The sequence below is a fragment of the Felis catus genome, chromosome F2 (genome assembly GCF_018350175.1).
Source record: "Felis catus isolate Fca126 chromosome F2, F.catus_Fca126_mat1.0, whole genome shotgun sequence".
Taxonomy (NCBI): Eukaryota; Metazoa; Chordata; class Mammalia; order Carnivora; family Felidae; genus Felis; species Felis catus.
This window is the reverse complement of record NC_058385.1, coordinates 81,530,526-81,546,265: the sequence shown is the minus strand read 5'-3', so window position 1 is coordinate 81,546,265 and position 15,740 is coordinate 81,530,526. Positions and strand designations below refer to the sequence as shown.

Here is a 15,740-nt window from a genome sequence, read left to right as displayed (position 1 = left end):
CCACCTCTGCCACACGGGGTCCTGCAGGGAGCAAAGGGGGGCGTCAGGCTGCAGCTTGAAGGGTCAGGAGAGCTCTACTCTGGTGTCTGTTGGGCCCAAAGCCAGGCCAGGGTCCCTTCCTTGCCCCACGTGTGTGCCTGCAGAGGCCCCGGGGCTGGGTTTGCCACCCCGCCCCCCCCACCCCCCACCCCCGGCCCAGTGTCACTCCATCCAGAGGGACAGCGGTCAACCCAAGCAGGTGAGGGGCTGGTCTTTTCAGTCCCTTCCAGGTCATTCTCGGAACTGTAAATTGTGAGCGGGGGGAGGCCCCGGGCCCAGCCTCCCTGTGTTCCTGGGTCAGGAGGTGGGAGTGTCCCCCCAGCCCACAGAGCCGTGGTCCCAGGCATGTCTGCGGCCCCCTGCTCCCCCAGGTTCCCGACTGTTGCTGACCCTGGCGGGGGGGGGCCCTCTCCCCAGGGAGGGCTCGTGGCCGGCCTCCTCCTGCTTGCCTGTGGGGTGTGGGGCCGCCGTGCACAGAGGGGGTCCGTCCCGATCCAGGCCTCACTCCTATCATTCTCTCCCCCTTCCTCACCCCTGTCTCCGCCCCAATTCTCTGCTCCCTGCTGCCTCCTCCGTCTGTGGGTGTGTCCGTCCGTCCCTCTCTGGGCCTCCAATCCTCGTCCCCTCCCGTGGCCGCTGTCTCTTGTGCCTCTGGCTCTTTCCTTCCTGATTCTCCCCTCCCGTGTTCTCGTTCACCACGCGGGTCTCCTGCCCTCCCCTCCCCCTGCCCTCGTCTGTCTGGCCACCTTTCTGCTGCCCCTGCCCCCACTTCCTCTCCGTCTCCCCCTCCGTCCGTGCTGGTCCCGCTCCCACCCCCACCCCGTCCTGGCTCAGGCACGCGGCGCAGCAGGGGACCAACAAGACCATCGCGGCCAGCGCCGGCGCCTTGAAGCAGATGGCGGAGCTCCTGCGGGGCTGCTCCCGGGTAGGTGGTCCTGGAGGCCGTGGGAGGGGGGCCGTGGCAGGGGGCGCCGGGGACGCTGACGCGCCCAAGATGCCCACGCCGGCCTGGGATCGGCCAACGTGGCTGCACGGGCCGGAGCTCAGCGCGCTCACTGGGCGCCCACTGTATGCTGGGCGCTGCTGTGGAGTCCGTGTCCCTGCTGGGTCATCCCGATGGAGACGGATGAACCTCCCCCCTCGCCCCACATCTCCCTGCCACCCAGCCTGCCACCCCTCACCCTCTTTGTCACCACCGTCATCTCTGTCCTCACCAACGCCACCGCTCGTCATCAGAGCACAAGCATTACCGCTGTGGTCACAACTGCCCCTTCACAGCCCTGACCCTCATCACACCTCCCTGTGGCCCTCCCCCCTGCAGCCCCTCCCCCATGGCCACATCCCCTCTGTCCTGCAGCCCCTCCCCCCACAGCTCCTCCCCTGTCATCTTCACCGTCAGCCTCTTACTTCCCTCCACCCCCATTTGCTAGGTCAGCGCACCCCTGTCTGCTGTCCCTCCCCGCCCTGCCCGATCCCCAAAGGCTGGAGGGCGCTTGTCACGAAACGGTACATACCCTCAGACCCTCAGCCGCCACAGAGCGGGATCGTGCTCTTAAGTTGTAGTTTTTCCCTGCCCATCACACGGTGCCGGGGCCCCCTCACGCTGCCTTGGCTGACACGGGTTCTGGGGACGCTCAAGTCCGGCCTCCGCAGAGAGAGGCGGGACGCTGGTGAGGAAGGCGCACCGTGGCTTTCCGGTGAAATGCTCGAGATGCCAGCTGTGCTGCCTGAGGTCCGCTCAGTGACGGAGGCCGGTGCAGAAGCCACGCGTTGTGTCGTGTGGCCCCATTCGCACAAAGGGTCAGCAAGACGCAGACCTGGGCGGACAGCAGGGGTGGGGGCTGCGTGGCTGGAGGGGAGCTGGGACGGCCTGCGGGGCCCTGGGCGCTCTCTGGGCCGGTGGACGGGGGCACGGGGAACGGTGCTTTTGTGGTGTTGGCCACGTGTGTGGCCTCCTCACGCGTGGCGTGGCTCTTTGCTCGTGGGCTCCGTGTTGCCTCCTTCATCCAAGAGCACGTCTCCGGGGCCTCCCGTGCGCGGCTCTGCACGCCGCATCCGCATTGGGCGCTCCTGGACGTCTGCGCATTGCTGTTCCCACCCCCGTTTATATGGAAGGACCCTGAGGCTGGGAGAGGGCCCCGCCCAGAGCTTTGCAGCCCCAGGGAGGAGCCTTGGCTAGATCGCAGCCCTGGTCTTTCTGGGGCCAGAGTCCGTGGTGTCATCGGTGTGCACCCTGGAGGCCAGGGATCAGAGCTTGAATCCCTTGGGGGTCAGAGGGATCGCTTCTAGCCTAACGTGTCCTTCCTTGTGTCCAGCCACCCGCCCGCGTAAGAACCCAGCACACGCTGAGCACCTACTCTGTGCCCCTGGGAGAAGGACACAAGTGGGGTCCCCTCTGAGGTGCTCGTGGTCCCCTGGTAGCACACGTGGCCGGAGGGGCTGCAGGGGCTGCTGTCCCCGCAGAAGAAAGGCCATGCCCTCACATGGGCTGCTGCTGGGTCTCAAGGACCGGAGAGCCGGAGGCGTGTTCTCAGTGCCTGGGCTCTTAGCTCTGTCCCGAGGTGCGCGTGTGGGGCCCCTCGCAAGGGCCTGAGCCGGACACTCAGACAGGGCTCCGCAGACCCGCGCCCGTTGGCATCGCTGAGGGTGAACAACCTGCCTGCGCGGCCGCAGCTGGTCCTCCGCGGGCTCGCATGGGGGCACAGGGTGGTGGGGGGGGGGGGTGGGCACCAAGCCCAGGGGCCGAGTTCAGGTTGGAGGTGCCCAGGGTCCCCGTCGGTGTCCCGTCCTGGGGCGAGGGCACAGGGCTCCGGTGTGACTTTGTCTGTGCCGGTGCTGCGTGGAGGGAGGGGAGGGTCGGGGCTCCTGGCGGCCTGTGGAGCTCACAGGACCCCAGCAGGCAGCCTTCAGGGCTTGCTCGTCCTTCCCTGCTCTGGAAGTATGCTCGAGCGCCACTTTTCTGCCGGGCGTCCTCTGGGCCCCAGGGCGCACCGGCAGACACGCCAAGTCCTGTTCGGTGCAGGGGTGAGGCCGCGCGTGCTGCCAAGCTCAGTGGTGAGGGGGACGGTCCGACACTGGGGGTGTCAGCTGCAGCCTTGCGTGTGGCTGGGTGCAGGGCTCTGGGTCAGTGGCCTGGCTCTGTGGCCTGGCTCCACCACCCGTGTGGCCTTGAACCGGCCCCGTGGAACTCGGACTGAGGTCTCCTGAGCCCTCAGGTAGCGAGATGTTGTGCGGACCAGACACCCGTATGGTGTCGGCCCAGCGCCTGGCTCCGCGGCGGGTGCCGAGGGCGTCGTGCGTGGGATCGCGGGGGGAGGCGTCTGCGGGGACGCCTGTGGAGCCCGTGCTCGTGTCTGAGATGGCACGAGACGGCATGGGGCGAAGTGGATGGGGCTGAACCCCGTTCCCAGGGCAGAGGCGTGATGGCAGTGTGGGGCCGGGTGGGGGCTGGGGGCACGGTGCGGCCCGCGCCCTGAGGGACGGGGGGCCGAGGAGCGTGAGGAATGAGCGGCTGGAGGAGGCCACGGGGCAGGACAGGGCCTCGGCTGCCTGTTGAGGCCACACTCCCTCTTTGCAGCAGGAGTGTCTCCAGCTGGACCGCCTCAGAACTCAGCTGTCGGATGCCATTCAGCGCTACGGCGCGGTGCAGAAGGTGAGGCACTCCTGGCGGGGGGCGGCCGGCCAGGTGGGGGTGGGTCTCGGTCCCTCGGGCACCCGCTCGGGCACTCTTGTCCCCGGGCTGGCCTGGTGTGGTTCTGGCCCCCAGAGCAGAGGGCTGGGCTGGAGCCACAGGCTCCCAGTGTGTGCAGTGGAGGAACCTTACCGTCTGGTGCCCAGGAGGCATCAGCAGAGCCCTGCCGGGAGGTGGGAAGACGGGAGACCCTCGTCCTGACGGAAGGACACGGAGACCCGGAGCTTAAGAGTGTGGGAGGGGGCCGCCCCTGGGTTGTCGGCAGAGCCCAGCCAGGTGCCCGGCCGAGCACCCGGCTTTACTGAGACCTGGACGTCTCCCTCCGGCCGCGGAGCTGACGGTGTGCGTTGTTGTTGGTGACCGTCCCGTACCGCATGCTCAGCTGACCATCTCTTCTCTCCTCCCCACCCTTCTGTTCCTCCTGTCTCCCTCTATTATTTAACAGAAAATTGCAGAAAAGTCCAGAGCCCTGCTTCCCGCCGCGCAGAGGGGCGGCACGCAGCAGGTGAGTGCTGAGGGACCGCCACGGTCGGGGGGGCGTTAGGTGACGGCACAGAGTCCACTCGCTGCCCTCGGTGCTTGGGGAGGCGCAGAGGGCGCCGAGGGCAGAGGCCCCATCTGGGGGAGGGGGATCTGACTTGACGAAGGACCTTTTAGAAAGCCGGTATTCTGGCCTCAGTCCTCCGGCGCAGGCTCGAGACGGGGTACTGGGGGCTGACCGTCCGCTTGCCTTCAGGACGGGCTTGTTCCCGCCAGCCCTCCCAGGGGGAGAAACGGGTAGAAACTGGAGTCCTACACGAACAGGGCAGGGAGTGGACGGGAACCGCGTCTGAAGGTGCAGTGGCTGAGACTTCTCCAAAAGTGTCCAAATATTTCCAGCCACGGGTTGAAGAGCCTCCGTCATACACGGGATAAATTTACCCTGTTCCTTAAAAACCACCCTTACTCGTATCATAGTAAGATTTTGAAAACCTAAGACAAAGATAAGATCCTAACAGCAGATTAAAGCCTGAGGAAAGAAATCATGTTATTTTATTTTTTAATGTTTGTTTATTTGTTTACTTATTTTTAATGTTTATTTATTTTTGAGATAGAGACAGAGCATGAACGGGGGAGGGTCAGAGAGAGAGGGAGACACAGAGTCTGAAACAGGCTCCAGGCTCTGAGCCGTCAGCACAGAGCCCGACGCGGGGCTCGAACTCACGAGCCGCGAGATCACGACCTGAGCCGAAGCTGGATGCTCAACCGACTGAGCCACCGAGGCGCCCCAGTGTTTATTTATTTTTGAGAGAGATAGAAACCGAGTACAAGTGAGGGAGGGGCAGAGAGACAGGGAGACACAGAATCCGAAGCAGGCTGCAGGCTCTGAGCCGTCGGCACAGAGCCCGACGCGGGGCTCAAACTCACGAGCCGCGAGATCATGACCCGAACTGAAGCTGGACGCTCAACCGACTGAGACACCCAGGCGCCCCAGAAGTGATGTTATTTTTAAAGGAGCGACAAGACTCACACCCGACTCTAAGGTAAATCCGTAGAAGCCGGAGGACAACGGGCAGAAAGCAATCGCTCACGTGGAAGTTTGCATTTGGTGAAGATAGTTTTCAGAAATGAAGGTTGAACGAAAACATTTTTAGAGAAACACAAACCGAGGGCATTTATCGTCAACAGAACTCTGACGGTAGCAGAGGGAAGGTGGTCCCAGGCGGACGTGCGGCAGCAGGAAGGGACGGTGCGTCCTGGGAACGCTGACGTGAGGACACGTGTGAGGCAGTGCGGCTGGTGAATAGTGGGGCCTGGCTGTGGGGCAGGTGGAAGTGCTTGGCCGGCAGCACAGGAGGAGGAGTAGCTGCGAGAGAGCGGGCAGCGTCCCCGTCCTCTGAGGAGTGACGAGAACCCTGATCTGAGGCGGCTGCCTGACGAAGGGTTAATTTAAAAGAAAACACGGGTGTCTGAGTGGCTCGGTCGGTTAAGTGGCCTTCTTTTGGTTTTGACTCAGGTCGTGATCTCACGGTTTGTGAGTTCAAGCCCTGCATCAGGCTCTACACTGACAGCCCAGAGTCTGCTTGGGATTCCCTCTCCCTCTCTTTCTGTCTGTATCTGTCTCATGTCCTCTCTCTCTCTCTCTCTCTCTCTGTCTCTCAAAAATTTGGAAAGAAAGCAAAAAAAGAAAAACATCAACAAAAAAACAGGAAGGAAAGTAGGAAACAAGTTGTAAGGTGGTGGATTTATACCAAATTCACTTATGAATTAGGAGAGTGGCCTAACCCCTCTGATGAAAAGGCACACATTGTCAGATTTGGGTAAAAGAAAAAACCAGCGCTTGTAAGCAACACACTTTAAATCCAGGAGACTGTTGAAAGTAAAAGGACGGTCAGAGGTAACTATGAAACCAAAGAAGACTTGTGTCCGGTGCTGATATCTGAACGAGCGAGTCCGTGTGAAGAAATGTCGCTGCTGACAGAGGTGTGCTTCACGGGGATGACACGGTAATTCGGATGTAAGATGTAATTCTGTATAGGCGCCTAATAACAAAGCCTCAAAATACACAAGACAGAACTGATAGTAATAAAAGGAAAAATGGTAAATCCACAATCGTAGTTGGAAATTTTAACACAGCCGTCCAAATGACTGATGAGGTGAACAGAGAAAAGTTCAGTGAGGATCTAAAAGCCTCGTCACAATTAAGGAATACACTTCCGCCCAAGTGAACATGTCACCGCAGCCAGCCACAGGGGAGCGAGCATTCTCTGCGGGTGCACAGCACACGCTGAGTCCAGTCTCGATGGATTCCAGAGGGTTGGTGTGACCCTGAGGACACTCAAACTGGCTCAATTAAACTCACATTTGGTAACAAAAAGGAAATGGCCACACTTGAGAAGTGAAAGAATACAGTTTGAAGGAACCCATGAATCAGAGAAGAAGTCACAGCAGAAATTAGAAACCATCGTGAACAAAAATGAGAATGGCTCCGAGTTAAGACCTGTGGGTGCAGCCAAGGCAGCTCCCAGAGGGAAACTCACAGCTTTAAATTCTTCCACTGGGAAAGAAGGAAGGATGAAAAATCACCGATCTGATTCTCAATCTCAAGAAGCTAGAAAAGCAACAACAAATTAAATCCTAAGAAAATATATAGGAAAAAAACCCCAGGAATCAATGGAGTGTAAAATAGATACATAATAGACAAATTCAACAAAGCCAAAATTTGACTTTTTAGAAGGATTAATGAAAATAATGAACTCCTACAAGATTAATCACAATACAGAGAGAAAATACAAGTTACTAGTATCATGAATGACAATGACTATAGCACAGATCCTACCAATTAGAAATAACAGAGGTATGAAGATATTATGATACAACTTTATGCCGATAAATTTGACAACTTAGGTAACATATAAATTGTTTTAGGAAAATGTAAGTTACCAAGACATACGGAGTCTGAAAAGTCCGGTGTTTATTAAAAAAAATGAAATCAATAACTAAATAATTTCCATAGTTAAAATCCCACCAAGAAAACCGTAGACCTAGATGGTTTTATTGGTGAATTCTTCCAGTGTTTGAGGAGTAAATATTACCAGTTTATACAAACTCTTAAGTATCTTAAATATCAAGAGGGAACACCTCCCACCTGGCCTTAGGAGGCCACCAGACCTTGATTCCAAATTCTTCCGAGGATATCACAAAAAGGAAAGTAACATGTTCTCTCGTGAGCATAGGAGCAAAAGCCCTAGCCAAATCACGAATAGACTGAATCTAGCAATATGTGACGGGGCAGTACATCATTATAAAGTGGGTTTAGTCTGGGAATGCAAGGTTAGCTGACATCCAGAAATCACCTGTGTCAGCTGCCATATTAATGGAGTAAGAAAATTTACTTGATAGTCTCAGTAGGGCAGATCACTTGGTGAACTTCAGCACCCATTTAGGGTGAGGAGAGAGACTCTCGGCGGACGGGTAGGTAGGAATGCCTTTATCTGATGATGGGTGTCTTCAAAAGCCCCACAGTTAGCATCACACCTACTGGGGAGATGTTCAGATCTTTCCTCCTGCGACTGCGGACAAGACACTGTGTCCAGTCGTATCACCTCTGCTCCCCGCTGCGCTGGAGGGCGTGTCCAGGGCACTAAGACATGAAAAATAAATGAAAAGTAGAAGAATTGGGGCGGAGGAAAGCACTTCAGAGACATGACTGCATTACTAGGAAAGGTGATCGAATCTGCAGATAGACTTAGAATTAGTAAGTGGGTGTAACAGGGTCAGCAGACAAGAAAACATCGTGCTAGCAAAAGACAGCTTGAAAGTGAAATTTAAATGCCACTTGGATTAGCATCAAAACTGAAAGAGGCCTTTGAGTGGCGGTTTGAACAAGAGTCCCGCCACGCAGTAGGGAATGGAAGGTCCGTTCAGGGCTCGACGCCGGACCGGCCGGGGGGTTGAACTGGGAAAAAGGATCCTGTTGAGCAGATGACCAGTCCAAGTGCAGACACCCCAGCCCCTGCATCCCAGTGTCGGGGTCGCCAGGGAAACGGTGCAGTCAGTTACCGAGGGAACAGTGCCGTGCTCACACAGAGACTAGCTGGCAAGGCCAGCTCCTGCGGTGGGCGTGTCCTCCGTGGCCAGTGGGGCCCTCCTGGTGATGAGGCGGGGTCGTTGGCTTGCACGCATCCCTCTTGTGCTGCAGCGACAGGCCCCTGTCCACCCTGCCCCCGCCCCCCACCCGCAGTGGGCTTGGCTGAGTGCCACGTGATGCAGGTGCTTTGGCCAAACAAAGGAGGACGAGTTGAGTCTGAAACAGGGAAGGACGTTGTCGTCCAAGGCGCCAAGCCCGGCACAGCTGTGAAGGCTCTGTCTCTTGGTGAGAAAGTGCCCCAGGCCACGGCCCATTCTTACGTGGCCGAGAGGGGCCGGGAGCCCGCGTGCACGCGACTGCCATTGCCAGCATATCCTTTACCGTAACCCACCCCGTGCACAAAGAGCACTTCAGCTGGATCACAGACATACATGTGAAGGATAAAGCAACGAAGCTTCCAGAAGATACCATAGGGGTCTATCTTCACATCTTTATGGTGAGCTAACGTTTCTTACACAGATGAAAACGTACTAAGTATAAAGAAGAGACTTTGTTAAATTAATGCATCCTGAAGAGAGTGAAGAAGGCAACCTGTGGCATTAAAGAAGGTGTTTACATAACGCGTACCTGAAGAGGACTTATGTCCGTAACATGTAAAGGTCTCCAACAAACCAATAAGAGAAAGGCAGACAGCTGCTTTCAAAAACCTAAAAGGACAAAAGCCATAGGCACATCACAGAAGGGGACATCCAAATGGCAGGTGGGGACACGTGTGCTCAGCATCTGCCATCAGAAGGGGGAAAGTGACCCCACGGTGCTGTCACCACACGTCGCCCTGTACCACCAAAGTAACTAAGAACAGTCAGACACGCAGGAAAACACCCAGTCTGGTGAGGATGCGGGGCGGCCGGCAGCCTCGTGTCCTCCCACTGGAAGCGCGGAGCGGCACCGCCACTCTGGGACGCCGAAAGGTTCGCTGGAGTCACGCGTTTTCTTTCCCGTGACCTCGCCATTCCACCCCAAGCACAGAGCCGGGGGAGATGCACACGTGTGCCCACCAGAGGTCACACTGAAGAGTGCCCGTGGCAGCCGGACATGAGACAGCAGACTCCCGGGAAGGGAGCCAGCCTTCAGCGGAACGGCGAGATCTTCAGTGCGGGATTCATGCGCAGAAGCCTGTCACCAGCCAGGCCCCCCGGCGTGACCTCGGACAGGATGGCGAGCCAAAGAAGCCTGAAACCGAGGAGGACGGAGATCAAAAGCAGGCCAAAGTGGTGGGCAGTGTTAGAAGCCAGACGGTGTTTTCCTTGGCTGGGGGCAGCCGAATGACCGGGGGGCTGGAGCGGCCCTTCTGGGGTGCTGGGACGCTGGCGGTGCGCGCGGCCTCTCCCGTCTAAGAATTCAGACCCGCACGCTTCTGATTTGGGCATCGGACTGTACGTAGATGTGTTTCAGCAGGATTTTTAGAAAAAGAACGGAAGGGTCAGCAGCGCTTCTGAGAAATTGTGAGAGATCGGGTTATTTCCGGGAGTTCTGCAGACTGGAAACGACGCGATGACAGTCGTCCCCCGTTCGACGCGGGCACCGTTGCTGCCCCGATGCCGCAGACTGTGTGGCTGCTGGCGGCGGTCCTGGCAGGAGTGACGGGTGCCCAGCGGCCCCCTTCTCCCATCTGAGCCGAGTGTCCGCCTTCTGGGCCGTGGCCGGCGGCCACGTGGGCCAGTCTCAGGCCAGGTGAGGCCCAGGCGGTGTGTGTGGGCTGGCTCCCGCCCCTCACGGGGGCCCGTCCGCGGTCTGTGCTGCCGTCGGCCGGCTCGGCACGGATTTCCAGCAGAGGTGCGCGTGGCTGCGGCCGTGGCGGGAAAAGCACGCCTCACCTTCCTGTGCTCCCCAGAAATCCTGCCTCACCGCCCCGCTGGGCACAGGGCGGGAGGGCCCCGGCTCTGTTATTTCATGTGGCTGTTGGGGGAAGGGTTGCTACAGTCCTGCCAGTTCCGACGTTCTGGGCTTTGACAAGTCTCCAGAAACTTCCGTTAGCTCACAAACAGAGTCATTTACTCTGTGGAGAAATTGATGACCAGGCTTGGGCTGCGAAACAGAAGCAGTTTTCCCAGGCCTGGGACCGGCGCGCACCCTGACCCCTGCCCTCCCACGGGTCACGGGTGTTCCTGCGCGGAGCCCGGGGTCGGAGTGCGCGAGAAAGTGGCCCGTTTCCCAGAGCCCCCGGGAACCCTGGGACCCTGGTGTGCCTCCTCCCCGCCTCCCTGAAGGCGCCGCAGGCCTTGGTTCTTCTCACGGGAAACCACTCACAGCCCCGAGGTCCGGCAGTCACGTTGGTTTGTGGGTCTCTTCCGTACAGAGCGGGACCCAAACCGTCGGCCTTGGAGGGAGGAGAAAGCCCTCTTTGTTGGCCGCCTCTTGAGCTGGAAAACCATCACAGGGCTGTCCCCTCCACGCCGGCCCCAGCGTCTTGCCAGCAAATCCCTAATCCCCAAATCGGGTCTTTGTGAGGAGAATAAAGGGACGCTTTCTGATCCTTGCACGAGATCAGGCGTTCAAGCCATTTCTTGCTGCCCTGTCTTGTCACGAGCCGCTCAGGGAGTGCGGCCCGTACCTGGGGAGGCGTGGGTGGGCCGTACCCCGGGAGGCGAGGGCACCTGGGGAGGCGAGGCACACAGACGCCCTTTGCTCCCAGCTTTCGTGCTGCTTCCGCGGAGCCCCAGACTCCGGGGGAGGTCACGTGGTGCCCCGTGGCACGTCTGTCACGGGTGTGTCTGACTGCTTCCGTTAGTGGGTCTGTAGGGATCCTTGTATAGGAGCACTGTGGTCTTCCAGTGCCTTCTCCGGGGGCAGATGCAGTGAGGGTTCCTGTGTCCTGTCCCCGCCTGCACAGTGAGGGGGCCTCGGGGCAGCTGTCACCTCGGGGGATTGTCGCATGTCCCTGGGAAGCACCAGGCCCTGTGGAGCCTCCCGCTGCTGCTGATCTGGGACGGCCTGGGGGGGCGGGGGTGGGGGGAGGCAGTGCACACGCTCCCGTCTGGGGGCGGCACCGTGGCTTCCACGCAGGAACCCGCGTCTGTGTCCCGAAGCCTGCCTGCGCTCACCTCCTTTCCTTGTGCGCCTGCGGACGGCAGTGAGGTTTCCCGTCCTGACCCCGGGGTGGGGTGTCAGCCCCGTGCCGTGGGGGTAGACCCTGGGCTGGGGGATCCGGGGAACTCCCCAGGGCCTTGCCACCTGGGCCAAGGCGCCGGCAGGCAGCAGGGGGGGCCCCACAGGGTCGCTCCAGGGGGGGGCCCTGCTGTGTGGCGGGCACCGGGGGGTGTGGGGTCGTCGTCCCGTTCTGCAGATGAGGACGCCGAGGCCCGGAGAGCGTGCCGGCAGGCGCTGGGCCAGACGCCGTGGCTCGGCTGCGTGCCAGCCCCTCCTGGCACCGCTCGCTTCCTCCCGCCCACACCGGGAAGGGGGGGGTGGTAATTGCCACCTTGGACCAGTAGTGCTTGTCAGCTGATTTTTTGGGTCTTTTATTTTATGTTCACGTATCCACGTATTTATTTACGTAAAGGCCTCTGCTGACTCTGGGGGAAGGGGCTCTGCCCGTGGCATGTGGACTGGGGGAGGACGTGGGCTCTGGAAGGAGAGCTGGGTGAGTGCGGGCCTCACGGTGCCCTCCTTGCGCGAGGGTGAGCGCGTCCACCGCACGCGGCGTGGGCGGCACTGGAGAGAGCACCTGTCCCTCCGGGGCTCCTAGCGGTGGTCCCGTGGTCACGAGGGCCTCCCGCAGGCAGGTCGCCCGGGCCGTCCAGCCGTCCCTGTGTTTCCTCGGTGTCGTCGCACATGCACACGTGGCTTTCAGGGTGTCCTGGGCCTGCCCGTGCTGGTGTTGGTGAGAACCGCGCTGAAGCCTTTGTGTCTGTGCACGGAGCTCCTGGCGTCCGTCCGCCGTGTCCCCAGGCCTGACGCAGGGTGGGCGGTCACGGGCCCTGAGTGCGTGCGGCACAGGCTGTGTTCTCCCTGCTGCGCAGGCCATCTGAAGGCCGCCTGGCGGGCTGTGGTGGCTGTGGCACGGCCAGCACCCTGCCACGTGGCCGAGTGGCACAGGAGAGCAGGAAGGTGGTCTCGTCATGAAGGGAAAGGAGAGGATAGGCAGGTGGTAGCTTCTGAAGCCTCCTTGCGGGCTGACCACCGCAGAGCGACGTGGAGTCTGGGGAGGGAGGCCCCGAGACGGACGTCCCGCCCTGCATTTCGGCCCCGGCCCGTCGCCGGCACGCACGAAGGGCTCAACAGGAGCTCGGGGCTGGCACTGGGTGACTGGGGGCGGCAGCTGTGTCCTGCTCTCGTCTCTGGGCAGGAGGAGGAGCCGTGGGGCCGGATGGAGGGCAGGAGGGGAGCTGAGGAGGCCCGGGTGCGGCTTGGGGCGCGGAGTCAGCTGGGGAGGAAGCTGCTCCAGCCGTGGGCTCGGGCTCGTGCCCCCCCTGCCACCCCTGGGCTGGGTGCACCACGGAGCCTTCAGCTGGGTTTCACTTGCTGCCTCTTGTGGGTTCCTTGGTCTCTCAGCCCCAGTGTCCTCGTTTGTAAAACGGGCCCATAGTGCTTTGTCTTTTGCAGGTGGTCAGGAGTGTCAGAGACAGCTGGCTCAAAGGAGATTTGACACTGGGGGGCTGGGGAGGGACCTGGGGCTGCCGGGTGGCTCCGCCTGTCCTCCAGCCTTCCCGGTTGCCCTTTGGATTTCTTTCTCTTACACACACACATGCACACACGCGTACCCACACTCACCTCTCTGACATGAAGGAGAGCTTGACTGACCCGGGGGTGGCTGGAGGGGGGGGGACCTGGGCTGTGCCGGGCCCAGAATCCTGATGGGGCAGGGCCGAGGCGTGCACATCCTTTGCGTGAAGCCGCAGCTCCGGCGTGGGGCTCATCCCTACCTCCCGCTCTCCTCTCCCCTGTGCGGTGTCCAGGGTGGAGACAGCCCCCCGCAGGCACCCCAGCTCCCCCGCTCAGGACCTGACACTCGCCTCACTTGTACTCAGAGTATCCCGTCAGAGAGCAGATGGTTAATGGAAGGGAAAAGCCGCCATTTTACTGGATCCCCAAATTTGGTAAACTAAAGAAATCAGTAAAGAATGAAACCACATGAAAAACCCTCTGGCTTCTCTTCCCCGCGGCCTGGTCACAGCGAAGGGGTTTGTAGGACGACACGCGGTCCCCGGTGGCACGCGGCCCCAGCCGTGTGGGAGCCCACACCTCGGTTTCCGCAGCTCCCGCTGGGACCCACGGCCGCCTCCGGAACCGGTGGGCGCGTGGCCTCCCGTGAGAAGCTGCGGTTTGTGTTGGTGTGTGAACAGGTTTCACCAGGAGCTGGGGACGCCAGGACTCATGCGCTCCAGCGGGGTTGTGGGGGTCTGCCGGGGGCCCCCCGTAGCCGGGCCTGGGACGGCCAGAGGCCGGCACGGCGTGTCCACCGGACCCTGATCGCTGGGGCAGCCCTGTGAGGGCGTCCCCCCCCAGGCGGCCCGCCAGAGGCCCCGTCGGGGCTGCAGAACCCGGGCCGTGGGGCCTCTCCCCTCCCAGGAGTGCGGGGTGGGGGGGCGTGCGCAGCCCCGGAGGCTCCTGGTGCCCGGAGCCGAGGCTTAGCCCCGACATGGAGCTGCTGCTGCCGGCCCGGGACAAGGCCGTTTCCTGGGCCGCACCCCGGCTAACCGGCCTGTCTCTGTTGCCAGCAGAGTCCCCGGGCCCCTTTTGCTGAGCTGCCCGACAATGAGAAGATCTTTAACGGGGGTGACGGCATGTGGCAGGGCCAGGAGCAGGCGCTGCTTCCCGAGATCACCGAGGAGGACGAGGAGGCCATCCGGCTGCGCGAGGAGGCCATCCTGCAGATCGAGGTGAGGCCCTGGCCTGGCGAGTATGCGCGTGTGTGCAAGCGGGGGCGTGACCGTGTGAGTCCCCGCACCGGTGGCCCCTGTCCCTGGACACCGGAGGTGCATCGGGAATGCAGGAGGGCTGCTGGCCCTGCCAGTGGGGGGCTTGAAGCCCTGTGAGCCCCGCCCCCCCCTTCTCCCTCTGCTCCCTCTGCTCATCTGCAGGGGGAGGGGGAGCCTCTTGCAGGGGCTGGGGTTCTGGACAAACGTCCTCTGAAAGCAGCTTTGTCTAGAGAAACAGGGACCTGGGCAAGGTGGTAAACTGAGTCACCAGCTCAGGACCTGTTGCCGCGTCTCCTGTCCCACCCTGAAGGAGGTGGATGCCCCCCCCAGAGAGGCGGGGTTCGGCCCCTTACTTCTGGGGTCCCCCCACTGCAGCCGCTGCCTCGGTGAAGCCCCCACCCCCTCACCCTGTCCTGCTTCCCCAAGGGGAAGGTGCACCTGCTCGGGGCCCTGGCAGGAGGCAGCACCGGAGACAGGCCTCTGCTCTCCCTGAGGCACCAGATAAGGACCAAACACGCACACGCCCACGCCTCTCTGTTGGCAAAGCAGGACCGACTTTCCACCAGAGGCTGACAAGGGGGTCAAAGCATGGTTACCCTTAAAGACATGGGGGGCTGGGGTCCCTAGAGGGGGATCTGCTGTCGTCTCTGGCTCAAGAACTGAGGTCCTGCAGGAAGGGCCCGCAGCCCTGCTGTCACCGTGGGCGGTGAGGGCAGGGGCAGGGGCCAGGCAGGAGGGTGCTGCTCTCCATGAGGGGGCCTCATCCTGGTGCCCAGGGAGCTGACCCTGCCGACCGAGTGCATGGCCCGGGGCGTGAGGACAAGGGTGGGGCCAGGAGCCCCTGAGTAGGTCGAGGCCCACCTCTGAGGTGGGCTGTGGGGTTCCTCGTGCCCTGCTGCGGTTCTCTGTGTGGTGAGCATAGGTGGAGGGGTGGGCTTCACCAGGGGTGATGGGCCCCACGTGGAGGCCTGTGCGGGGCAGCCGAGCTGGAGGGGCCTGGGGCTGCGGGCCAACCTGGGGCCTGAATCCAGTCAGTCCTGTCTGTGGGCCTCGGAGCCTGACGGGGGTCAGCGGGGGACTGCGTGGACTGTGGCCAGCTGTGTGCTGAGCCTCAGTTCCCTCCTCTGCCCCACGAGGGTGGCGTGGGAGCAGCCAGGGGCTTGCCATGGTGCTCCCAAGGCCGCGTGCCAGTGCACCTGCGACGTCCCCTCTCCCTCCCCCAGTGCTGCAGCTGGTCCCAGTGACAGCTTCTCCATGTGATGAGTGAGCCAGGGGCAGAGGCCAGGCTGGAGTCCCAGGGACAGACGGGTGTCCCCCGGCCCCCACGGGGCCAGCCTGGAGCCTAGCTGCTCAGGGTGATGGGGGTTGTCTGTCCAGAGCTGGAGAGGACAGCGGACCGTGGTGTGGGCGGGTTGTGGGGAGCAGCCTCAGGAGACACAGGGGTGGCTCACACTTGAGCTGCTGGCAGCTTCCCTGTGGAGCTGAGCAGGCTCTTGCCACCCCCACAACCTGCCCCCCA

At 61.2% G+C, this 15,740-nt stretch overlaps 1 protein-coding gene across 16 annotated transcripts in view; it reads left to right on the top strand.

Annotated features, from left to right (window-relative positions):
- The window catches only part of TSNARE1 (t-SNARE domain containing 1), a 153,150-nt gene that overhangs the window by 68,240 nt on the left and 69,170 nt on the right, over positions 1-15,740 (top strand). For 11 of the 16 annotated variants that reach the window (XM_045049983.1, XM_045049979.1, XM_045049978.1 and 8 more), the window contains 4 exons: positions 874-964; positions 3,617-3,691; positions 4,176-4,235; positions 14,021-14,182. In XM_045049983.1, the coding sequence (XP_044905918.1) occupies positions 874-964; positions 3,617-3,691; positions 4,176-4,235; positions 14,021-14,182 (388 nt within the window). The remainder of the gene's footprint in view (positions 1-873; positions 965-3,616; positions 3,692-4,175; positions 4,236-14,020; positions 14,183-15,740) is intronic. The other 5 variants (XM_045049986.1, XM_045049975.1, XM_045049985.1 and 2 more) reach the window with 2 other exon arrangements.